Source organism: Anas acuta, chromosome 2 (assembly GCF_963932015.1).
Source record: "Anas acuta chromosome 2, bAnaAcu1.1, whole genome shotgun sequence".
Classification (NCBI taxonomy): domain Eukaryota; kingdom Metazoa; phylum Chordata; class Aves; order Anseriformes; family Anatidae; genus Anas; species Anas acuta.
Window position 1 is genome coordinate 4,406,796 of NC_088980.1, and position 26,095 is coordinate 4,432,890.

General features: G+C 38.7%; 1 protein-coding gene across 2 annotated transcripts; it reads right to left on the minus strand.

Moving 5' to 3' along the window:
• Window positions 1–311: 311 nt before the first annotated feature.
• GHRHR (growth hormone releasing hormone receptor) lies at window positions 312–25,920 on the minus strand. 2 transcript variants are annotated; one of them, XM_068672928.1, is made up of 13 exons: window positions 25,787–25,920; window positions 18,890–18,992; window positions 17,293–17,400; window positions 16,008–16,108; window positions 12,763–12,860; window positions 10,947–11,079; window positions 9,960–10,113; window positions 8,969–9,029; window positions 8,159–8,228; window positions 6,464–6,555; window positions 5,738–5,867; window positions 4,853–4,894; window positions 312–1,175 (listed from the first exon to the last, which is right to left on the minus strand). In XM_068672928.1, the coding sequence occupies exons 1-13, from the start codon at window positions 25,841–25,843 to the stop codon at window positions 1,053–1,055; spliced, it is 1,272 nt and encodes a 423-aa protein (XP_068529029.1). In that variant the 5' UTR covers window positions 25,844–25,920; the 3' UTR covers window positions 312–1,052. The 2 variants fall into 2 exon arrangements, with proteins under 2 accessions (XP_068529029.1, XP_068529030.1); XM_068672929.1 differs by lacking the exon at window positions 6,464–6,555.
• Between the last annotated feature and the right edge of the window lie 175 nt (window positions 25,921–26,095).

A 26,095-nucleotide genomic window follows, 5' to 3' on the forward strand; every position in this document is an offset into this window, starting at 1 on the left:
CATATCATCTCACTTCTTTCAGTTAGCTATAATTACACTAGCTGTACACAGCAAAGCAGAAAGGAAGGCAATTCCACGTTCCTATATTATCATTTCTTTTGTTTAATAGGACTTAGAAGCCCACTGGAATGTCCTGAAGAGCAGAGTGAAAACCCATTGGCCTGACGGTCCTCACTGTTCAGTACAGTTTAGCTTTTCTGACTCCTTTCCAAACTCTGATATTCCCAGCAAAGAAGTTAATCAGTCTGTCCATCTACAGATTACAACAGCCATTTGAAAAAAAAAAAAAAAAGAAAAAAAAAAGGCACAAACACTGGAAATGCAAGTTTATTCCCAAGCTTCTGAATATTTTACAATGCTGGAGAGCAAAAACAGTCAGACATGAGAAAATACTTTGCAGTGTTCCTAAAGCTCCCTTAGCCCTTCTCCTGTAGGTCTCATTCTTTTTCTGTGCAAAACTAATTTACTGCTTTTCTTTTTAATTTGCTTGCAACTTTGAGTCTTTTTGCTTTTAAAGAGAGAATATAAGAAGACAATATAAGAAGACTTTTTAGTCATGTGTTATAGTTTGACAATGCATTTGTTTTCCTATTTGCATCTCTACTGAATCAAAACAAGGAACAAAGCTTGAACGGAGCTGGATAGATTCCAGTTCCCATTGTGTAGAGATTGAATAACAGTTTCCAGAGGTCATCTATAGTGTCACTGAAGGGTGCTACTGGTGTCCACTCCCCAGACATATTATGCTCGTATGTTCTTTAGTAAAAAGAGTGTAGATAGGGAACCTAAAAGAGGTGATATTCGTGTTTGCTGTTTATCCATGTAAGGGCTATTTTGATCAGCCAGTCTGTCTTTAATACATCACTGCAATGCTTGTTCTGCAAGAGATAGCTGGTAGGCAAGATTTCTTTAGAAGTGGATTCTCCTCCAGTTTGCCTAGAGTAAGCTGTAATCCTCTTTTTTATTATTTTTATTTTATTTTATTTATTGTTGTTGGTTTCTTTTTCCTAATCAGGCTTCTATACATGATTACTCCAGCTTCTGAGGCTGCCTTAGCACACAGATGTAGTCATTTTTACTCCAGAACTGGTTGGCACAGTCCATCTTGTCCTTCTCCAAACCGGCATAAGTCCGTATCTCTTACCATGCCACCTCCGACCAATTTCCGTTTGCACCTCAAAAGAAAAAGAGAATGTTATTAACAAACACTGTTCAAGGAGGACATTGGTGGGAAACAGGAAAGACACAACTGGTGGTTAGAGAAGCATAAAATATTACCCTTTCCATTTCAGAACAAGCTAGCTCCTCTGGGCTCCCTTTCTATCTGATACAGAAAATTAGGATACTACAAAGAGTGGTTCAGCTGGCCTGCCCCAGACTGCTCATCCCTCTGTGTTGACAAAAAGCCTAATGTGGCTAGCTCGGAGTTGGTCTCCTATGTTGAAAACAGTAAATAAATCCAACTCTAGCATTCAAGAATTAAGGACACATTCTCTCCTGTGTTTCTCCATAACAATTATGTGCCCAAAAATCAAAGGCTGTTATTAGAGGTGTCACACAGAAAGAAGGTAGGTAGAAAGGAAGGAAGGAACGAACAAACGAACTTCTTTCTCCCATCAAAGTAATTATACTTTGGTCTACTCTCAAGCACTGAAAAATATTTTTTCCACCAATAGAATATTTTCTCAGCTTTTTTCAGTATCTTCTTTCTGATTGCCTTTTTTTTTTTTTTTAATATCCCTTTGGAAATTTATTCTAGTGTTACCAACACTTCCTACACAATTAAGCATATTGTCTCCACATTGCTTGCTCTTCCCAATTGCTAAGAGATGTCTTCTTGTTCCCATCTGTTTCTAGAACAGTAAAATTTCCAGCAAGTTCCTTAATCTACACTTACCAATTTGTGGCTAAGAAATAATACTACTTTGATATTTAAGATGGCAAGAGGAAAAAGACACCAGCGATCATTTTCTTTCTGTTGTTGACAAGCATACATGCCATGCCTTGTCATGCTCACAGAAACACACACTGGGTCCAGACCAGCAACTAAGGCCTGCTTTAGCATCTGATTCTTATTAGAAATGTGCCTTCCCAGATGCTTAATAGGAAGGAAATACCTACATTGGAGTGTTGTATGTCTGGGACGGCAATCTGGATGTAAAACAATTGAGACTATCATCAGAAGAGACTAGAGATTATTAACAGACTGGTGAAGAGGAGTAAACTTTAAATTGTAAAATGGAGATCTAGTCAATACAACCAATGGGATCTAAAAGCTGGTCAGCTCTAACACAGATGATTGCAGTTTGTAATCTGAATGTTTCTCTAAATTGCACTGACTGCGATGATTAGGAATAGGATTCACCTCCTAAACACACTTTTGACATCCTAGGGGGAATGTGTGTGGGAGCAAAAACAGTCTCACCCCTGTGGGGTGGCATACATGAATCAAACTCTCCTTTCCTAGGAGCAACAGGTAGAAAGTGTATGTAGAAGAGTGCTCCTGTAAGGGTAAATCATCAAGGCCCTTTTCCAAGGCAAGAAGGGATAACGGGAAAGGGAGTAAGTAATGGGAAGTGATGGCCAGTCACACTAATTTATGAGAGCATGTGAGAATGTAGGAAAGTTTACTCCAGCAGAGTTATCTGATTGAAGACTTCTAAGCTGGGGAACAAACACAAAAAACAAGCCTCCCTGTCATGGTAGTTGGTGGGCTAACAAGCTACAAGTGCCACTTCTGGGAAGGATGAACCTTGCCCTGATAAGACGTGCACCAAGAGTGCCCAGACTGGAAGGGTGCAGAAAGTGCATAGTACTGCAAATCCATGATGGTTGTGTATGGGAAAAGGGGAGCAGGAGGGGTGAAGAATGGGGATAGGTAGAAAAGGGTAGGATAAGCGCTGGTTGCTTGTAGAACAGGGACAGCCAGTGTACGTGTCAGGACAAGCCCAGTGCTTCTTAAATTTCCTCATTAAATGTTTTCTTAACTTTCACTTTGTTCATTTGTGCTCTCTCCTGAGTGTATGTGTACTGCAAGTACTCTATGCCAGCTACAGGTAAGAACTGTGTGTGTGTCAGTGAAAGTTTGTGCCAACTACTGGAGTCAGGCCAGGGGTGTAGGCCCTGCAGGCTGTGGTGCCAGCTACTGGAGCAAATGGGAACCCAGCATCATGTACTGGAGTGACTGGGGGTCTTCTCCCTGCCAGTTGGGCAGTGTGTGTTCCCAAACCAACTACTGGGGGGGACGGCGACTGCAGAGTCAATCACCAAAGCACTGAGGTGCATGTGGAGCTCTGCACCGGTGGCTGGGGTGGAGCTGCGGGTCACAGTGCTGGCTGCTGGGCAGCAGGGTATGGCTGGCTGAGTGTCTGCATCTTTCACAAATTTGGACTAGCCTGTGAGTAGCTGAGGCCTCAGGTCTCTCCTAGAGTATCAGGCATGTGTGGGGTCAGTGCTGGTAAGAGGAAGGGAACTTACTAGCATGGGGTATATGAGGGGCAAGTGTGTGAGTACTGCATGTTTGCAGTGAACTTCAAGCTGGACTAGCCAGTGAGCAGGCAGCCTGTGAAGCAGGTAAGGGGCCTGGGATCCATGCAGGGGTGCTGTGTGGACAGAGGGGCCGCAATGGTACTTGAGGAACCCATGAACTTCAAGCTGGACTATCTGGGAATAGGTGATCTGTATAGTGGGAAAGGAGGCTTGGGATCAGCACAGGGGTACTGGACAGACAGAAGTGCAGTACCTGCAAATAGTTGAGAGTGCTGAGTGTGTGCCTCAACTGGTGAAGTTCTGTCTCTACCAGCCCAAGAGGAGGAGGGGGACTCATCTGTCTGTGTCTATGGTTTGTGAGAATGCTGTGTGTCACTGCTACTGGAGGCAGCCCTTGGCTGGGGCAGCCTGTGGGACCGGTTGTGTCAGTGTCTGGTGTCTGTGTGTATCCGTGTGTCTCCAGGATATGTGCTCAGCTTTGCTCCGTGTTGGGCCTGCAAAGGGGAAAGCAGCAGCCGTGTCCTCCAGCCTGAGCAAAGATCCCAGGTCCCCAGGCACCAGGCTGGGCCCATCAGCCATGCAGGAGCAGTGCTGGGCCGGAGCAGCTGGAGGAGACGGCCTTACTCTTTACCTCACTTAACAGAAACCAGCAGACTTTTAGTGTAGTCTGAAACTGAATCTCATTTGCAATCTAAAATAGCCATCTCAGCTACCCTCTGTTATGAAAAGAGGGGAAAATTCCAGGTTTTCAATTTCTTCTAAAATATGGAAGATAAATGAATTATGCAGGCAACAGAAGAGTTCAAAATGCATCCTTATTACAATGTCTAGACTATGTGAATGGAACTGGATACTAAACTAAGTGGCGCAATACTTGCCCCATCAACAATAAAGTTCTGATTTAAATATTCTAAATAGAAAAAACATATTTATCAATGCAAGAAAATACTAGGGAGTTTCATGAGCATAATAAAATACTACAAAATAATATTTTGGTATGGGGCAATCTGTATAAATTTAACATTATTTACAATTTAGTCATTTAGAAACAGGAGGTCACATTGCTTCACTTCAGAAGCTTGTACTATCAGGTCTGGACCTAGAATGGGTTTCCCAAGCCCCACTATAGTACAAAAGCATGCAGAAATGATAAAAAAAAAGGCTTGATGGAATAGCTCGTTTCTCCACTAGATGGCTTCATTCACATGAAGATAATTTAAATGAAATTCGTCTTCACTGATTCCCATGTTAACAGACAATCCTGCAAAACTGAAAGATTGGATTATCTACTTGCATGATACTAATTATTAACTCCATAAACCTGTCAGTGAAATCAATATTGTAAAGAATATAGTTCCCTTACCTCTTGGTTCAGGAAACAGTAAAGAACTGCTACAATAAACCCCTGAGGAAACACACAAACAAACAAAAAACAACATTTAAGTGTTAGCACAGCTTGAAAAAGATACTTACACTACCTGAATGATAGTACTGTGCTTGTGAATCAATTTAATCAGAGTATTTTTACAAATTTCTTATGTATCAGCAATAAAGCTAGTCAGATAATCAGCTAGCTAATGGCATTTCACCTGTCAGAAAGGCCACAGAAATTCACAAGAACAGGGGATAGGACAAACTCCAAGGTTATGTTTACAAAAGCATGTCCATTCCACAGCTATGAAGCTCATGCAGCTTTTAAGTCAAGTTTTATGCCATTATATCAGGTGAGATAAAATTCTGGCCTACTGAATACATTTTTTAAGTTTCTGAACTGAGACAAAGCCAAGAAAATCCTCGGAGGTCAATGGATCAATGTGGTCAGATACACACTAAACACCCCATTTTTTTATTCTGTTTACCTTCTTACATTATTGGTTAACAATGAAGAACAGATCCAAGTATGGAGGCTCAAGAGTAAGTTGTATAGGGTAGATTGTATGGAACTGACACAGTGAGTTAACTGAAGTTAAAAACTGAACTGAAATGTCTGAAGTTAACCCAATGTCAAGTGTACACATGAATATGAAAGACTTGGCATTGTATTGACAAAACCTTCAAACATATCGGCTAACCTACAGCCAGGTAGGATGTGGGTCACATCTTCAAATTTGTAACACAGCAAAGAACCATGAGGAGACATTATCTTCAGTACATAATTATTTTTTGTTTGCTGCTATTTGTCATATAGAAACTAGATTAAATGAGAAAATCTGCTATGAAGAAACTGAAGATTCCTCAGTGATTTTACCTGAAAAGATCCAATGCAGAGCTCTAAATAAAGCCGAACCTCCGGGCTCGTATATTCCGGAAGAAAATTGAAGACAATATAATGGGTTCCAAATAAAGGAATTAGTAGCAGAGTTGACCTTGAGAGACGTCTAGCACAAGGCATGAGAAGAAATAAGGTAATATTATTTTTCCAGAGCAAAGACCAATGCATGCAATACATAATAGAGATGAACAGAAGTTAATAATGGGATCTAAATGTCTAGGTGTGAAGTTCTTATCTCTTGGGATGACAGTGCTGGAAAGCATAATGAGAAAAATATCTGGAGAGAGTTTTCTCATGCTTATTACCTTATTAGCAATACTATGTTCATGACTTTTCTTATTGTATTTTGTAATCCATTTTTTCTGAATGTGATTGTAGTTCAGAAAGACAAGCAGTAGAATATATTTTAACCTATCTGAGCCACTGAAAATTTGACATTTATTTGTAGACAGATACAGAGGAATTAATATGCAGGCTCCTTGTATAGTCCACATCCAGAGAAAGACACCTCTAGAAAACAGTTTACTCCTTTGACTAGTTTCCTTAGGAATGGGGTAACATTGGGAATTTCTAAAATGAAATGCCAATCAAACTGAGTCTGGTTTTGGCACTGGATCTCTGCTTCTGTTTAGAAAAGGTGATATGAACTTTTGTGACTTAAATCATTGATAAATTATTTTTTGTTTTTGTTCCATACACTACCTGTACTGAGATGAGTTATTGAAGTTGATTTGTCTAGGGTCTAGTTTTTTCAGCAAAATTCTGATGATGTTGATAAATAGGACAAAATTGACCTGTTTAAAATATTTTTGGGGAAAAAAAAGGTTACTTTCTCATATGAAACTTTTCAATGACAATCATTATTTGACTTCTATTATGTAATTTGTACCATTTCAATGAGACCTGTGTGTAAGATAATTAATATAATCCCTGTTGGCAGCATTCAAGTCTCTCAATAGGTTGCATTCCTTCTTAAAGAAATAGATCAGGCTGAGATCTTGAGAATTTAACTCCGTTAAGCAACCTATTTTTGTCAATATCGTGTGATTTTTTTTATTTTTGTTTGTAGCTCATATAATTTTAATTCTTCTCATTTGAGATTCCTATTGTATTTAATTTTGGCTAATATCTTTAAACACTTTTAGTAGAATTCACCTGGTTAAATATAGTTATCTACAGTGACCTGGCTGTATCGGAGCTTATCACCCTGTTCTCCCTTTGTAGTCCACTGAGAGTGAGCCAACCAATAGAGCCTCAGGTGGATTTGAGGATGAGTCATCTCCTCTGAACATCGACATCTATTGTCAGGTGAGTCAAAAGTGCCTATTTCTCTTTGTTAACTCTGAAAAAAGCTGAGGAGCATAAGCTCAGCTCCAAAGCTAGCTAGGGTCAATCCTAACCAGCAAAGACAATTTTCTCTAGTTGCATTTTGACACAGCTGTACTAAAGTCTGTGGAGCTGCTTAGTGCTCCACAAACAAAGAGTTTCTCCACGTGCATTTTGTGTCCATACACACCAGATTTTGTTTAGGTAAGGCTAAATGCTTAATTTTGCCTAAGAATGTACATATTTCAGCAGAATGTCTCATTCTATCCATCAGTGATACATTAAGTACATTGCAGCATATCATCAGTATGATCCCCTGAATCCTTTTAACTCCAAAAGTGAATGTCAGGTGGGCACTAGTAAGCGGAAAACTAATAGAGGTGGAAGGAAATGCAGTATTTTATTGAAACACAGTAAATTATGAACAGAATTCACCTTGAGATTCTCCATGCTTCTTGTTTTCTTATATATGCCTTATTTGTATGCATCTGTCCTCCAATTAAATTAATCTTGCGATAGATGGTCTTAAGGCCATCCACTAGCTGCTATCTCACACATTCCTTTGGCTTAATGACACGTGGGAGTAATCATATGCCATAATCATTTAAGGCCTATCAGTTTATTCAATATACATCAAGCTCAACAACTATTATTATCACCTGTGAAAAGAACATGTTGCTTTTGAAATCTTATATTGAAATTTATGCCTGATTCTAGACTTTTAGGTAAAAATTCTGTTATCCTATTTGATAAGAATGGTTTAAGCCCTCATCTGCCATTAATTCCAATCAGACTGAAAATTTTATGAAAACTTCAATTTCTTTGAACAGTGTTTGCTATGGGTGATAGGGAGAGGACAGTTCTCTGCCTCCTTTTGGCCTAAATTTTTTGTAGGTAAGTGATAAAAGCGATAAAATATTTTTACAGAACAAATTCTACCATTCCTCTTCCTTATAAAAAAAAAAAAAGTGTAGCAAACAGTATTTTTTTTTTAATTTGAAAGTTATTTTTTCTTATAACTATTGTTGGCAGAGTTAGAAGTACCTACCCCAACAGAACAGAAGTACTTACCCCAACAGAAATTATAATAGGTCCTTTGATTAGCCACCAGTAAGGAGAGCCCTGATTAATATCCCAGCATCTGAGAAAATAACAGAAAATTTAGAAGAGAGGTGTATGTAATCACTACAATCAAGACACCACACAGCAGTGCCAGTAAAATTCTTAAGAGATATATTTTTGTGGAAGTGTCAGTATAGCGCAAGTGTATAGATATTTAAGTTCTGCTTTGTACAGGACATGCTTTTTGTAGATTATTCTGCCTTTTCAAAAGGATATAGAGCTTTCTCAAAGTGTTAAGTGAGACATGGATGCAACAATTCCAACAAAAGATTTGAAAAGATGATGCCACGACTGATAGAAAGGTACTGTTTTCAAAGACAGTTATTTAAGACATGAAAATTTTGTCTGTGTAAAGTAATGAGCACTCCAGCCCTCAAAAATATCAAAAGGTATTTTGTATCACAAGCTCCCAAAGTTTTGCTTTCTCACTCTCTTTATCTGATTGGAGTCCTTTTTTCTTTTGCAGCTGAAATAAATATTTCAGCTTCCTGAGAAGCATGCCCTGCACAATTACAATAGTACTGCCATATTATGCTCTAGTGGACACTGTAAATCCCTATTCACTGTGTCTATACTGTAATGGAAATTCAGAACTCCACCTCAGGCACTTATCTAAATGGTAATGTAGGAAAAGGAAAGGTGTGTAATATACTGATATTATTTTCCCAATGTCATTGAAATGACATGAGCCTTCATCACTATCATTATTTCAAATATATAATTTATGTATGTAGAATAATGTAAGAAGTAGTGACTTACTCTGTGTCTTCAAAGTAGAATTTTGCTAATATCCATATAAGGGTGAAAAGTGTTGGAAAACCTGTCAGACAATTAAAAAAAAAGTTTTCATTGTCTAATTTCATCAGTTAATCCAAATCTCGTCCACTTAAATTCTACTGTGATGATGAAGGTCACCTGTTTTCAGAACAGGGATTACCCTTTGTGGTCTACCGATACCCATGATGAAATGAAACAAGCTGTGGCATTGACTATTTATTTGGTGATCATGCATTACTGTGGAGATATAAAGGGATACAGAAGCTACTTGAAGCTTCGTACCTACATGAGTGCAGTCCACATGTGATATTACCTGAAGTTAGCACTTGAATGCAGATAGCACATTAAAACACATTTTTTTTTATTGTGTGCTTTTTACATAACAGCATATTAGTGAGTATTTTTTATCAAATCCTCAAATAATAGCAATATGAGCAGTTTATGAATACAGACTGCGATTGTAATCCTAAACATTCCTAAAATGGTGCCCGAAATCTCCCTAAAACACAAAGAGCAATTCAGTCTTCTTAGTTGTAATGCTTACCTTAGCCGTAGTGTCAATATGCATGGATTGCCTTCCCGAACTGAACAAAAATTCCCCCTGGGCAAGTACGTCACCTGCCATATATCCTCAGGGAGGAGTACTCTGATTTTTCCTTTACACAGCACATTTATATTGGCAGTCACTTGGTTTGGATCATCAAATGTACTTAGTTTTCTACATATTTCACAGGGACTTTAATGCTATGCTTTTAAACTCTTGATTGCTCTTCACTACTCCATGTGTAAAAATAAAAGCAAAATCAATGCTTTGCTTATTTATTTATTTATGTATTTGTTTATTTATTTATTTATTTATTGCTAGCTACTTCAGTTAGGCAAACTCAGTTCCATCCACACCTAGGATATTTTACTGGATAAAGCCTTTTGTAACATCTTGCCTTTATTCATTTCATGTAAAATCCTTACTTACCCCAGCCAAAGAGAACCAGCCACCAAAAATATCTTTTTCCATGAGAAAGGGATGAGAGTAGTAGACAGTTTAGGTAGAGAGCCTCTACCAGCAGCCACATGAAATTCGTCATCACGAAGTAGTGACAGAAAACAACTGAGATCTTGCATTCAGTCTATAGATCAAGAAAGTCATAGTTTTGGCATTACATGTGCATACATATTTTTGATTTGCAGATGTAGTAAGCATCTGTAATTCTGGCTGAGATCTAAAAAGAATAAGATCTCACAATTACAGGCATGTTTAAAGGGAGATCATAAAATGTAATGTGGCTTTCTGAATAATAAGACTTTAACCATCATAGTAGCTTGGAATCTCTGTATTTTGATTTGTATCTCTGCTAGGAATACAGCCTGGTCTCCCAAGTGTGCAATTTCTCCCATAAATGCACCACTTTCAGTGTAGTATATACAAGTATATGTAGTGTGTTCTAGGACCCATCATATTTCACTTTCCCTCCTTATGCTCAGTTTTAAATTTTTGTGTGGCCATGAGCAATGCAGAAGAATCAGATGATAAACTTCTGTCTGAAAACCTCTTTAATGCCAATATTTGTGGCTGAACCACAGCTAAGTTGATTGCCTAGTATCTTCCATATCCTGTGGTCTACAATTATGTAGCTTCTGGTCAAAACATGAAATCCAGAATTTTCAGAAGAAACATCTTTATAAAAAGATGTTACAAGATATTCAGAGATCTTTGGTTTTAGGCTTTAGATCAGAAGGGTAACAATATAATGATACTACTTTCTTTTTTTTTTTTTTCCAGTTATATATAGTCATGGTCTAAATAAGATTCAGACTACTGCATTAATTACTGTTCATTACAACATCAGGAAAAAAAAAAAAAAGTGGTAAAAAATAAAAGGAATGATGAAAAGCAAATCCATATATAGATGGCATGTAAAAACATCCAGTACCAGAGTATCATGCCTTTTCATGTGCTTACAGTAGAGAAGCTGCAATGGTCAATGTCTTCTTCATGGAAAAGAACAGAATCCTTAATGAAAATGGCAATAGCTTTTAAGATAAAAGTGAAAAAGAGCTGTATGTGGATATAATTCCTGGGACAGCGAAGCCTCCTGGAAGAAAAGAAGAAAGGTTATTCTGAGGTAATTCACTGAATTGTGTTGTGTAGAAAGTAACTTTTAATTGACTGAGTTCTTTCTGCTAAACAGGCAGAGACAGAAAGCTTCCTCATGTAAAGCAATTCACCCACAGTCTACATTTTAATCTCTTCTCTTGTTAGGTGGTGTTTCCTTGTTGGCCTGATGTCGCTTCTGGTCTACCAGATTCCAAGAATCAGCTTTGTTATGCGTTCAGTGTGCCTGAGCTGAGATGTCTTTTGGTTGGCATTATTTTGGGGCAAAAAGAAACTTCCATATGAAGAATTATTTCCATCGATATAATTTTGACTGTAGCTAAATCACTCCCAAGGAAAGAATGCAGAGATATTCTGGACTAACTAGAAAGTTTTCTCAATGCACAGGGTAATGATTAGCAAGATATTTACACATCAAAATACTATGGTTGAGTTAAATTGCATTAAATGTCTGTGTAGGCTGCCTTATCCAGAATTAAGGATTCTTCCCTAGATTACCAAAGTTATTCTTATGAATTACATGAATAATTGCTTTAAAACAGTTTGGCACATTTTTAAATTTTTAGATCGAGATTTATTTTTTTCTTATTGTTATTATATACAGACTTTTGGAGGGAGTTATGCAACTTAAATTTTCATTTGGAGCTGAAGACTTTAGATAATTAGCAAAGAGCCCCATTAAAAGCTGAATTCCCTCCAGATCCAGTAATCTCAGGGTCACCTAATCTGAAAGCTCAGTTAGAGTGTGCAGAGTTTTACTACTGAACTGAAATGCCAACCCCATTGTTGAACTGTAACTCTTTCCTCCATATTGCTGAGTTGTTTTCTGTCAATTGTTTCTTCCTTTCCCCTTATTTGAGTCGGTTTGTTTTCTCAAGGTCATAGTAGATGTCAATACACATAATCTGTTGACTTCCAGACATGAGTTAGGAAGCTGCAGAGGTCAAGAAACTTTCCCCAGAGAAAGCTAATTCTTACAGCATAATAATAATAATAATATGTATATATTATTACTACTTTTCCATTTTGCACAAATGCAAGAAATATAGATTAATAAAATAAATCATATTAGCAAACATCAAATTACATTAAATAAGAAAACAATCATTTTTACTCAAAATTTTCTACATTATACATGAGAGTGGCTAATAGATGGGCAATTCAAAGGGAAAGAGATCTTACCAAACGTGCCAAATTCAGACCCTAACTTTCAAAGTATGTTTTTTGTTGTAAAGGTTTCAGGAGTCATATATATACAGTGCCATAGGAGCGCTGACTCAGAACTGAGGTCTCATATTCTTCTTCTTAATACAAGATTTACTGAGTCCACATAAGGCAAGAATATATGGTTTTATAAAAAAATTCTCTTGATTCCAGCTAAAGCAAGCAAATATATGTATTGGTTATTAGGATCTGACTTGCTGACTTCTGCCAGCAAACAGCCAAGGTTTATTTCACAGTTCTGATTCTTCTTATTTCTGTGTTTCTCTGATAACCTTTCATTTGTAGCCCTCATTTAATATGATTAAACCAATACTGTCTGAAAGTTTTATTTTTATTCTTCTGAATTTCTGTCTCATTACTTTGTTATGTCTAATGTCTCATACAAACTAAGATATAAAGAACTTTTAAATGAATCAAGTTAGAAGATAACTTCACATACCTGAATGCAATAAGAACTGCCACAGCAATAATAAGTGAGGTGATAGATACACTGTATCCTACAGTATAGATGATCTTTATGGTAGAAAAGTAGGATTGCTATAAAAGAAGAGAATGATCCATCATAAATTGCAGCTAAATGGCTTCTATTTAAATGATTTTGGCAGTTTTGCTTTATTTGATGCTTCCAATCTGTTCACACCCCTGAGTGCCTCTTTTGTTCCTTTTAATTCTGCAGCAAATTTCAACTGAAATTAATCATTAGCACTTCTTTTATGAAGACCCATTCTATGGGTACATGGATACTGCCCAGTTTGATAAAGAATCATTTATTTTTTAAGATGGTTTCAAGCTCATTCATAAAACCCTGAAAGACTAAGTGAGTCTTCCAAGAAAACTTTGTAAAAACTCAAGCATTTTTTTAAGCATTTTATTTCATACTGTGTTTCTGCACAGCAGTAGTGGAAGGATAATCCTTCTGGCAGCTGGCTACATGATGAATACAGAGAGCTGTAAGCCTTTTCTTATGCCTCTCCACTTTCTTTTTCTCTGTTTCCTTACTTAGAATTTTGTCATCTATAGTCTTTTCCATTTTTAAAAATTGTTATAGTTATTTTTATTTTTTTTTTCCTGGGGTTGTATTATTTCCTCTTTCTGCTTGCTTCCATATTCAACTTTTACTTAAGAGTGTCAATCATAATCCATTTCTATTTAAATGGAACCTCTATCAGACGTGATCTCTGAGTAGGGGTTATCTGAATTCAACTGTCATGCATGGAAGCAGAAAACAAAATGAATAAGCTCTAGGCTGCAGATCTTTCCCTTTGAACTCATGTGGTGTGTCTCTTGATCCCCAGCTCAGTATTTGGATGTCGTACATAAGATCATTATAATGCTGAAACTGGGTAGGATTTACTTCATTTATTTTAGGTACTTAAAAGTTCGCTTTCTAAGTATAAGCAGCTGAGTCTATAGTAAAATGAGCAGTGTGAGACCATGGTCTCAGGACTGTGCTGCTTAGTTGTTAACACAGTTCCATTTCTTGAAAGCTCCATTTCTGTTTAGGGAAACACATCCAGAAGGCAATTCATCTCATAAAATGAGGCCTGATCACTTTCCATCAGCAAGAAAAATAATCTGTCACTATGTCTACCTTAGTAAGTGGTGCAAGGCAATAGTTTTGGTTTAGTAGGATGAAATCTTTGGTGCTAAGGACCCAACATGCACAGTGTGTGCATTTCTGACTAGCCATGGTAGTCAGCTAAGTCCTCTAGGCTGGACTTTTACTATTGCTATGTGCAACATGCATCTGTCTTCCAGTTTAGTGTCATTCATACAAAACCAGACCAGCCTTTCTGAGAACATGCCTCAGTATAAGTGAAAGTGCAAAAAGTGCCAGAGATTTCCTTGAAAAGCTCACACCTGATCATGACCAAAGCATTAATGTAGATCCGCCGTGTAGTCATTAGGTTAGACTTGCACAGACTTATTTTATTTTATTTTATTTTATTTTATTTTATTTTATTTTATTTTATTTTATTTTATTTTATTTTATTTTATTATTTTATTTTATTTCATTTCATTTCATTTCATTTCATTTCATTTCATTTATATTGGTAAAGTTAAATGATGTGGAAAGTGCACAGTGGCCTTTTCTGTCTGGTGGATGAACTGTGAATTGTATTTGATTAGCCATGTATCTGACTGCACACAATTAAAACCAGAGCTCTGAGAAGGCCCTGAGAGCTACAAAGCTATCCAGTAAGTCTGGAAGGCACTGCGCCATAAGAAGTGTATCAAAGCTGTGCTGGGCCTGTCTTAGCTGGCAACTTCCACTTAGAAATAAAAGATGAAAAACATAGCAAGCAATAATCAAACCCTTAAGTAGATTTACTGAAAGGTAAAATGTGAGTTACTGCTTAAAAAAAAAAAATGTTTTAGACTCATTTAGGATTGCTTTTACACCAGAAATGCAGGGAAGCCCTAAAAGAAAGAAAAAGAAGAATTGCGTTTCAGTGGAATTGTTATTCATGCAAAGCAGCAGGTACTGTCCCTCAGAGGCTGGAAAGGAAGTTTGAGTTAAACAGCACGACAGCAATCAGTACAGAAAGTAATGGGAAGACAAGAGAAATCTCTCTGTAAGCACATAAAGTAAGCTTCCTCCCGCAAGTTAAATGGATTTCAACAACTACATGTTACATACATGTTAGTGGACAAAATAAATAAATACATAGTATTCATATTACTTATGAAGCTAAAGGCAAAAGTGCAGTTTAGCTGGTACAGAGTGGGCAGAGGTCAAGAATTAGACAAGACAACTGGTTTTTAAGCATGTAATGTGATTCCTACCTCCTCCTATCAGTTTTAACCTGGTGGAGTTTTAATCTGATTCTTTCCACTTATTCTTCATTTTCTCCACTGCAGCTAAAGCCTGGTCACAACAGAGGCTTTATATAATTCTAATATTTTTTAGGAATGTGTTATTTTTCACTAAATGATGTATCTTGCAGTATTTTAGCTGGCTTCTTTCCTCTGAAGAAATATATTCAATATTTTTGCATCTTTATTAGATCAAGAATCATTTTGTGTTTTTGTTTGTTTGTTTGTTTGTTTGTTTTGTTTTGTTTTATTTTTCCTATACAGATAAATTCTAAATATCACTGAGTGTGCAAATCTAGCAAATCTAGCTGAAGCAATATATATATATATGAAGCAAAAATACAGATACAGATTTTAAAATATTCTTTGTTTTTATTTCCTTGTTTTTATTTCCTTGTTGAATTAGATACTTCGTGTTAGTCAGGATGAGAACTCATACACCCCTCTTGTCCTCACATATTGCTGAATTTGGAATAGTGATGTTATAACAGCACATTTGCTGTACAGGTGCTGTGATACCACAGAATCGTCTTGCTGATTGGTCTTATTGAAATGTCTTAATCTGTATTTTATGAATATTTTGGGAGATAGCCTTAACTGTTATATCTGTAAGCAAGTGCAACAGAGCTGCATGATTTCATGGAATTTGAAAACAACTTTATTTTCATTGCAATCTTATACCTGAAAAATAAAATGTCATCAGTAGTTCTGCAAAATATTTGATCATAGTAAAATTTGAATCACATTCCATACTTGGTAAGAAATTTTAGCTTCAGCTGAGTTTTCTTCCCAAGTGGTCTTCAGGAATAGAAAGGAATCCTGTAACGTCAGCACATCACTCACATATGTTTATTTAGTTAAACTTACTTCTTCAGGGGGAATCTCATCTTCAACAGGACAAGCAATATGATAGGAAGGGAATGGGTCTGACCAGCCTTTCTTTGTGCAGTTTCTTCTTACTATCCCAGCTGAAACAGAAACACTTTTTACCAATGAAAAGCTGCATAATGAAGGAAAAAAAAAAAAGAAAAAAAAAAGCCTAGTATGGAGGTTATACTAGGAGAAGAGGACCGCCTCCCTCAGAGCTGACAGGAAACTTTGAGTGTGTACGTCCAGTTAGTCAGGTACAAAACTTCTAACTTGTTTCTGACAATAAAGAGCAGGAAGAAGTGAGAGAACCAAGGACACAGAGGTAGAGGTGAAGGAGCAAGGATGAAATCATATTAGAGGCAAGGAACCCTATTTAAGAATGGGAAGCACTGCCCCATAAGACTCATTCAGAGCTAACCTCTCTAATGTACCACTTCTCACTGTCGTTTTTCTTGGGGCTTACTCTGATCTCCAAAGAAAGACACTGGAATAAGTAGTTTGTTCTCTAAGGACAGTAGATTTCCACAGAAAGATTTATGAGTCAGATGAAGGATAAGTAAGAGAATCCCAGAACAGGAAATGAAGGTACACAGATGAAAGGGATTTTCCTTATCCTTCATTTATAGCTAGCATGTGCTGGGTGAGGCAGAGGTTGGGATTTGCAGTTTCTTTTCCTTGTGAAACTGCCAAATGTAGATCTCTATTGGAAGATAATTTCCTCCTTATGGGGTTGCAGTTTGTTCCTGGCCACATTTACCCAGAGAGTAAACAGTCACAAAGGCATTACTTTGCACAGTCTTGCATTTGACCAAACACATATGCTACTTTAATGACAAGATTCTGCTTTGTATCTCCAACCTTGGTCTTAAAGAACAATCACGTTATTCATTCCTCGGTCTTTGATTTCGTCCCACACTAATCAAAGCATAAACCTCATAAAGACCCATGCTTAAGTTCTGACCTAAATGACCCCTCTGCAAGCTCTGTAGAAAACTTACCAAGAAAGCTGATATTGAAGCTCATGGAAACCAATGGAAACCACTCCATTGATTTCAGTGTTCTTTGGCTCAGGTTCTCATCACAGTCTATGGGATTATATCCAGTTATACATAGTACATGAGATGTGAGATGGACTGCAAAGTATCCTCAGATCTTACTGCATGCTGTGCAGTAAGGCTTTGAGCAGGAACTTGGAGTAGTCTGTCTTTACTATTCGTTATTAGAAAACCTTGTGCCAGGTATGCAGCATAATAATAGGAGTACAATCAAAAGAGTACATCACCTGTCTCCTTCATGAAGTGAAAGAGGATATTTGGGCATGGTAAGGCAAGAGTCTCTCCAGCATCTGCCTCTGGCCAGCACAATAATTTGTCCCAGGTTCTCTTGCAACCTCAGATAAAAAGTGAAATATATTTTTGAACTTAATTATATCTGAGCAAAATCAAAGATATTTTTTTCTGACTTTGATCCTCTGCCCCTTACATTTCTTATAAAAATACATGTAGTTAATCCTCAGATTTTATTTTATAGTGAAAGATAAACACCTCCAGATGACTACTTACTCTACTTTAGTTAGACATTTTTTTCAGACACAATGCAACAAATGAGTGTGCTGTGGAAATGGGAGGAAGCGTGCTGCTGGAACACAGACCTGGTTATGGTTCATGTTAAGTGGCTACCATGTTGTTAAAGGTCAACACATCTCCACTAAAAAGTATGATGTCATGATAGCATCTAGTCAGACATAATGGTTTGGGTTGGAAGGCACCTCAAAGCCTTCAAAATTCAACCCCCCTGCCATGGGCAGGGACCCCTCCCACCAGCCCAGGCTGCCCCCAGCCCCATCCAGCCTGGCCTTGGGCACTGCCAGGGATGGGGCAGCCACAGCTCCTCTGGGCAGCCCGGGACAGGGCCTCACCATCCTCTGAGTGAAGTATTTCCTCCTAGCATCTAATCTAAATCTACGCTGTTTTAGTTTAAAGACATTACCCCTTGTCCTATCCCTACACCCCTGACCAAGAGTCCCTTCCCAGATCTCTTTCAGCCCCCTTTAGGCCCTTGCAGGCCGCTGGGAGGTCTCCCTGGAGCCTTCTCCTCTCCAGGCTGAACAACCCCAACTCCCTCAGCCTGGCTCCACAGCAGAGGTGCTCCAGCCTCTGAGTGTCTCATGGCCTCCTCTGGACTCACTCCAACTCTTTCTTGTGCTGGGGCCCAGAGCTGAGCACAGGGCTCCAGGTGGGGTCTCACAAGAGCAGAGAAGAGGGGGACAATCCCCTCCCTGCCCTGCTGCCCATGCTGCTGTTGGTGCAGCCCAGGACACAGTTGGCTTTCCAGGCTGCCTGTGCATGTTGCTAGCTCATGTCGAGCTTCTCATCCACCAGCACCCTCAGGTCCTTCTCCTCAGACCTACTCCCTGCCCAGCCTGTGTTTATGCTTGGGATTTACCTGGCCCTGATGTAGGACCTTGTACTTGGCCTTGCTGAACCTCATGAGGTTCACACAAGCCCACCTCTCAGGCCTGCCCAGGTCCCTCTGGGGACATTTCTTCCCTTCCACACCACATAGGTTGGTGTTGTCAGCAAACATGCTAAAGGTGCACATGGTCCCACTGCCCATGTCACGGACAAAGGTGTTCAGCAGGGGGATGAGACAGGACAAAGACATAAGTTATATAGACTGTCCACATTTGAACGTGAAAAAAAAAATGTTGAAAAAAAGAGAATTGAAGGTATGAGAGTAGGTGGAAAAGAGCTGAGCAGAGCCCAGGAATGTTGAACAATGAGTAAAACATTAAAACATGCGTTGGCAGCATGGCTGTATCCTGATTTTGGCAGGGTGTTGCTTCTCTGTCACTCATTTCATCTACCACTCATGGATACCTGTTGTTGCATTCCCATGCTTTTCTGACTCCTCCAAACATTCAGCCTCCTTTTTCTTCAGCTCTGTTATAAAATCACATTCTGGATGGACGTTCCCAGCAACCTACAGGGAGAGGAGTTTCAGCTAATTAGGAAGAAGGTTTGGGGAAGGATCTCACAACCATCCATGAAATCCAGCCCTACACATGCAGCTAACAAGCTGTGTTAAGGACACAGAGCATTGTCTCAGTGCTTAGCATCCAAAGAGATAAAGCTCTGCCTGCTGGCAGGCAATGTCTCTGTACAAACCATGATGCTCACATCAGGTGAACCCAGCAGAGCCCTGTCAAAGGCAGCTGAGCTGTGCTACAGTCCATCAGAGCAAATAGGCAGCATATCAGAGCACATCAGAGCAAATTAGGCAGCATAGCTGTCACAGGATGATAGCTACAGCCCAGCTCTGCCCTGGGAAGTTTATAAGATTTCACTGGTTATATTCATACTGAAGGAAATCCTTGCTAAGGCCCAGGTATGAGTGCAGGACTTGCACCCTGACTTCAGACCCTGCCAAATCTGGATCCAAGAAACTAGAGTGGTCTTGAACAGATTCCTTTTCTTGATAGTGAAGGGCATACTGCAGAGCCCACCTGCTTCTGGGCATAGACATGTCCCTGCCAGCCTCCAAAGAAACATTTTGAAACTACATATGATTTTTGTAAAATTGTCTTCTGAATGAGCTCTTTGTTCTAAAAGGAGAGAATCTGATCTCTCCTTTCTGCCATCTGCCTTTCTTTACACTGGGTGGGAGACAAAATCTTCTTTGAAATAAAATTCTGCACCAAAGCATTGGTATGATGGTGTAGATGAAAAAAAATGACATCTAGAGTTTTAACATCAGGGAATGCTGCATCCCTTTGGTTGTTTTAGTCTTTATTAGACGTGTGCCTACATGGACACCATAAGAGAATTTGAAGGGATCCAGAGTAACCTTGGCCACCAAAAGACACTGTTTGCAGCAGGTTGTTACAAAACACAGTCACTGTGGGTGTCCTGACCGTAGGTGCCAGTGTGCTCTGTAGGTGTGGATATAGATATAAACACACAGATATACACAACAAAAAATAAACTCAGGATGAGAGTTGCATGGTGAACAGGTGGCTGGCATATGGCTCAGCTTTGTTTTATCCAGGGAAGATTAATATTCAGGGAATTTGGGAAATAAATAGCTCACTTTCAGGTCATTCAGAGGGCAGGTCCTATCAGTTCCAATAAGCATTGCTTCCCCTCCATGCTAATATCCTTATCGCAAGTGGATCTGCAGAGCATTTGAACTGCGTATTGGCTGAAAAGTCAAGGCTCTCAGCCTGCTTGTATGGATAATATTGGATTCATTGCAGAGCATTGGTCTCCTGGGTTTTGGACCCAGGCGGTTGGAAATGGCATGTATCCACATCTGTGCACTTCAAGAAGCTGTTTTCCTTCCCATTTATTGCACTTTTAGGAGGTCGTTGTTTTCCTGCCAAACTAGCAGACAGCAGTGCCATGGATCAATTTGAGGCAGCAGTGAAAACGCAGGCTCGATACTCAAGCTTGGTGTATGAGAGAAGGGTAACTATGAGTGAACAGGACAGAGGCCAGCTCTTAGCTTAGCGCTGGCAGGTGGACATCTGATGTGTGGGTTGTTCACTGATACCAGCCATCATCAGTAAAAACAGATACTCCAGGGAACCCCTCCTCTCCACACTATTAAGAAATGCAGCGGTGGGCAGCATGACAGAAAACTGTGATCTGTCTTGAACAACTCTGCTCATCCGATAGCTCTTCTCATGCTAACATGTATTTTATTCTTCCTTATATTCACCCTGGACAGTGAAAGTCATCTATGCTGAAAAGCTCACTACATGTCACGTACAGCAGCTATTACAGAAGTAGCTTTATTAGTCGTTAGTAAGAACAGTCATCCCATTTTACTGAAAAAAACGTTTCACGGCATTCTCTTGGACTGGTGAACTGCCCAGAAAAATCTCAGCACACAATAAATGTACTCGTTTGTACAGTCCTAAATTATTTCTCCTGGCAAATAAAATGACTAGATCTTGCCCGTGAAAACTGTCTTTGCTCACTGAAATGTTCATGGTGAGAACAACGAAAGTTTGGCTTATTCACCAGTCCTGAAAATCTGTTTTTTCTTTCTGTCTCCAGACTCGTGAGAACACATTACCACATGCTTCTGAAATAAAAAGGTGAGGTTGATCAAGTGCCAGCTATTTAAATTATTACCTCTTCATCCAAGAAGTCTTGATCTTAAGCGATGCTTTCACAGTTTATACTCAAGTCAAAGGTAACTACTGCTTAAACAAACACTGAGTACAAGATCTATGACAGAAATAAAGTAAACTGAAAATATTTATCCCACTCCTGGACTCTGTTCTAGGTATATTCATACCCTTAGAACATTGGACTACCACTATAGTTTTAAACAGCTCTGAATACTAATCTGAAACAAGGTAGAATTAGTTTCCAAACCAAAACATCTATAGACTTACTTGTTTAATCCCATTTTATACCTTTTACCCTTCTTACCATCTCTGGAAGCATTAAATTATGGGGTAGAGGTGTGAGCCATTCTTTCAGACAAGAATAAATGTGCATATATGTGATTCATCTCCCTTTGGTTTCTATACCTACAGAGACATCATTATCTCATCCAGCCATTTTTGGTTCCTTTCATGAAAATATACAAGAGATGACAGTATTTTTGTGCATAGATAACTGAATTACCTTATACATTTACTTTTGGATGAAATGAGCTATGGTTTAGTCTCAGATCAATAGGATTCCCCTGACTATTAAATTCACTGTTACTTACTAACTTTCGGCTTCAGCACTGAGTCAGATGAACCCACCACAGCTACTGGCATTATGCAGAGTCATGCATGGATCATCACTGCAGAGCTATTTTGCTTGGTAGCTCAGATGATAATAAGCCATGTTATTGGTTTCTAGGATCCCCAAAGAAATGAAACTCCCTAAAGTTATTTAGTTTGCCATTTTGCTGGTTCACTTGTTTTAGGATTGTTTCTACAGAAGCTCCCTCTGTAGATCGCAGATCACATAATCTAAGAATCACTGACTGCTTAAGTCTGGCAGGAACCTCTGGAGATCATCTAGTGCAACCCCCTGCACAACATACGGTCTACGTAGAGAAGTTTTCTCAGGGTTGCATCCAGTTGAGTTTTAAGTATCCCCAAGGATGAGGACTCCACAGACCCTCTGGGTAGCTTTTTCCAGTGTTGTACACTGTCACAGTAAAAAGAGGCTGCTAGTATTTAAATTGAAGTTTTGGTATGTCAGTTTGTACTGACTGCTTTTTGCCCTTTAACTTTATAGCATTGCCAGAGGGCCATTCAGATTACCTAGGAGCTGAGTTTTCCTCAGGAGAGATGCCTCTCTCAATCGACTGGGCATAGCTCTGAATAACTGCAATCTTATTTTAGGCTCTTCAACAAAATGTTTACCATTATAGTATGTGAGTATGGATTCTCTCACCACAGGCAGCCTCTTGTTTAGGGTAGGTGAGACAACACAGGAATCGAAACTTGGCTTGTTTCTTTTTCTGAATTCTCTAAATTAGTAGAGGAAACATGAAATAGAGGTTCTAGAAAATTTAATGGTTATTTACATGTGTCAGTAATGATCACTTGACAGATGTCAAGTGATACTTCTCTGATAGACTTTAATAGGTATTTGCTTTAATAGAAGCGTGCCAGTTTTGAAGACACTGCTGAATTAAGGAACATGCTCAGGAGATAATAATTTCTGATGTGGGAAGAGGAAGATGGAGATTTTAAATCAAATAATCCCTCATCATGTGATGTCTTTTCTGAGTCAGTGACCTCCAAACACCTCTTCTATCCATTTGCAATCTAGAATCTATAACCCAGATTCTTCTCTGTAAAGTGATTATCTGCAAGCATTTCACAAAGCTGAAATGCTTTTAAAACTGTGCTGCCACATGATGAATTGCTCACTTTTTAAAGATTCTAAAAGGTTAAAAAGTTAATCTAGAAAGCATTTGCAAATCCCAATGAAACTTGAATAATTTTCATTTCCCATTTCTCAGGAGAATAAGTATCCCAGTAAGGCTTGGTTAGGGAGAAGATTCATAGTCATGCAGTGTGAAACCATACTGTATCTGCACATGCAACTTTCAAGTAAAAAATGGGATGTGCCTGATGAATTTTGGTAACTGTTAGCAGAACTTGGAAGAGAGAAAAACAGAAGGAGAACAGATGGATGGCAGTTTTGAGATGTACAACCCCAAGTTCATGACAGTCTAAAGACATCAACTTTGTAGCTAGTCTTTTAAAAGACTTTTTTTTTTTTTTTTTTTTTTTTTTTTTCCCCACAATAACTACTGTTTGGCATCAGTGATGGGCAATCTTAGGACCTCTTAGAGGGCCATGATTTTCCAACTGCTTTATATTCCCAGAATATCCATAACTGTCCTTCAAGACATAGTCTTTTGGATAGCAAACTAATTGGACGCAAGGCACCTCTTAAGGAGTTGTTGAAAAGTCAGCTGCATCTTCAAGTTTCCACTGGCCTGAGACAGAATAAAGGAATAATGACTTAATGCCAAAGCTAAGCTGATGTCAGTGCCTTTAGTCACCCTGCCCAGCCTGCTGTGGGGACTCCCATATAGGCCCAAGACCCCTTTTCAGCTAAGCCCCTGCCCCAGTGATGCTACAGGACGATGGTCACAAGGTCCACCACAGGCCTGCTCTGCCAAGCTGTGGGCTGCACTGATGTCTCAGCCTGACCTTGCTCCAGTCCTGTTCCCATTGCCCAGTAAACCTGGGCCACGTTTGACCCTGATTCCCTCACTGATCCTCATCCTGACCAACCACAGACTGCCCTGCTTCCTTGCTGGAGGTGGTGGGTTGAGTTTTGTGTGGCAAGATCCACCTCTGTGTGCCAGCTTATAACTTACAATATAAATAGAGCTCAGAAAAAAATATAAGTGCTTTTCTTGTGCTCACGTGCATATGCTAATGAAAGGGGTATTTCCCCAAATCCTTTTTGAAGGGCAAAAATTAAAGGAATTGTGTAACAAGAGCCAAACTCTTTTTCTGATGGTATCATAGATAATATTTCAGGTTGCCCTCCTGAATAACTGTATCCAAAATTCTCCCTACTGATGGGGAAGACTGAAACTGCAAATGAAGTAAACACTGATAGGTTCCAAATCGAAGATGATTTTGTAGTTGCTGCATCCCTTAGTTACAGTATTAATGAAGTTGTGGGTAAGCATAACCTCTGAAAATCAAGCAAATCTTTGCCTTTGTCATAAGGCCCCAGCTGAAAGTGCTATTAGTGCAATAAAAACAAAAACACAAACTGTACCAGATCATGCTCTAAAGAGGGGCATGAAATGCATAGATAGGAAAGAAAACTTTTTTTTTTCCTGTTATTCTAGTTGTTTGTTTTTTTTTTTTCATGCAAAATTTACTGCTTTCATGTTACTTCTCTGTTTTCTGTCATATATATCAGAATGGCTCAATATTTGCATTCTTTTCACATTACAGTAAGCACCACACAAGTGATGACAGTAAAAAAAAAAACTCAGTTTATAGAAGGTGAGAGTCAGCCTCTTAAACATTTAAAACCTCTCCAAAAGTTGATTTCATCTCTTCCAAGGAAAGTATGCCATTAAGTTATACTAACAATGAAAAGAGATGTCTGCTTTTCCACCATTTGCTAGGCACAATAACAATTGTTACTATAAGGTATGCAAATACACAATAGGAGATTTAGTTTATACATTTCTATGTAAACGTGTGGTTTTTGATCGGTGCATAATTCCATCATAATTCTATCATAACCAGCACAACTATGTAGAAGAAGATGCTATTTCTCTTGCATAAATGGTACAGGTCCTTACAGAGACCTTCAGTGATATTATTGCCTATTAGCACTGGATCCTGATATTCCTTTTATGAGCATTTGTACTCCTCACACCACAGGGAAGCAGAGTTTGTCACACAGGTGATGCAAAGGAAACCATACCCTTGCATGACCAAAAAGTATTTTCAGTCATTTCACAGTACTTTGTTTTTCTTGATCCATAAAAAACAGGCTGCTGTGCCATCCCTTGCAAAATGCTTAATCAGAGAACAGATGCTCTGGGTTATGATTCCCAGGAAAGAGGGAAGGATACAGCAGAAGTATAACAAAAGGAAAATGCTGAAAACATCATTAGTCTCAAAAGCGAAGCAAATACCCTTCCTCCACTTTTGACATACCTTTCCTGATATTTGTGTGATCCTGAGTGCTGTTTTTCTAATCATTGCCAGAAGCTAAATATCAGCAAGACCTCTAAGCTATTTAATGGCACCAGACACTTCTAAATCTGCCATAAATAACCGTGCTGATTCAACTCATTTCTTACCTGTAGTATCTCAGCTGCTCACATTAGATAATGTTCCACCAAAAAGGCAGATGAAATGATAACCAATAAGACTGCATATTCTGAAATTTAAGAAAACTGTCAAGACTCAGCTGCTCTGCTGTAACAGCTCTACTCCAGTTTCTTCTGCTTAGTTGCTGTCTTTTATAGCCTACACACACACACACACATAAACAGGGCTTTTGCAGATTATGTTGTTTCTCCTTAGCCAGCATGTGGTAAGAAAGCAGTGAAGTGCACTGATACACAGATCCTACAAATTGTGTCCCTTCTGCCACTGTTCACACTTTTCATAGCATCTTGCCTCATTTAATTGGAATCCAAAGCAAATAAAGACAAAAAGCACCCATTCAAAGAAATAAAGCTCTATCCAACCATCTGCTCCAAGTAGAAAACAAACAATTATTGAAAAACAATGATGTAAAAGCTAATTTCATGCAATTACTCACAAGCACTGCAAGAGTCAAGGTATACAGGACACAGTGGTATAACATGCCAGAGTCCATGTTCCAAAGAAAGAGTTAGAATTCACTTCTTTAGCCTTCCTTAGCATCTTTCACCTTCTTTTTCACTTCCCTTTCTCCCATCAGTTGCTGATCTGAAGCATTTATCTTTTTGCACAGAAGTGACGTAACAGTACAGTGAAGTGGGAAATAAATATTAACAACTCTCTATCTAAACTGTTTAACCCGCTTTCTACTTTTTTTTTTCTTTATGTTTCTGCATGTGCACAGGCTGTAATGGATTATTTGAGTGAT

Bases quoted from the DNA above. Each gene is read 5' to 3' on its own strand.
- GHRHR (XM_068672928.1), bottom strand. From the start codon at position 25,843: ATGGACTCTGGCATGTTATACCACTGTGTCCTGTATACCTTGACTCTT. The intron at 16,109-17,292 runs GTGATGTACTCT...TTTCTGTTTCAG, and splicing joins TCACTTCATGAAGGAGACAG to CTGGGATAGTAAGAAGAAAC. The intron at 8,229-8,968 runs GTAAGTCACTAC...TTATTTTCTCAG, and splicing joins TTCTACTTTGAAGACACAGA to ATGCTGGGATATTAATCAGG.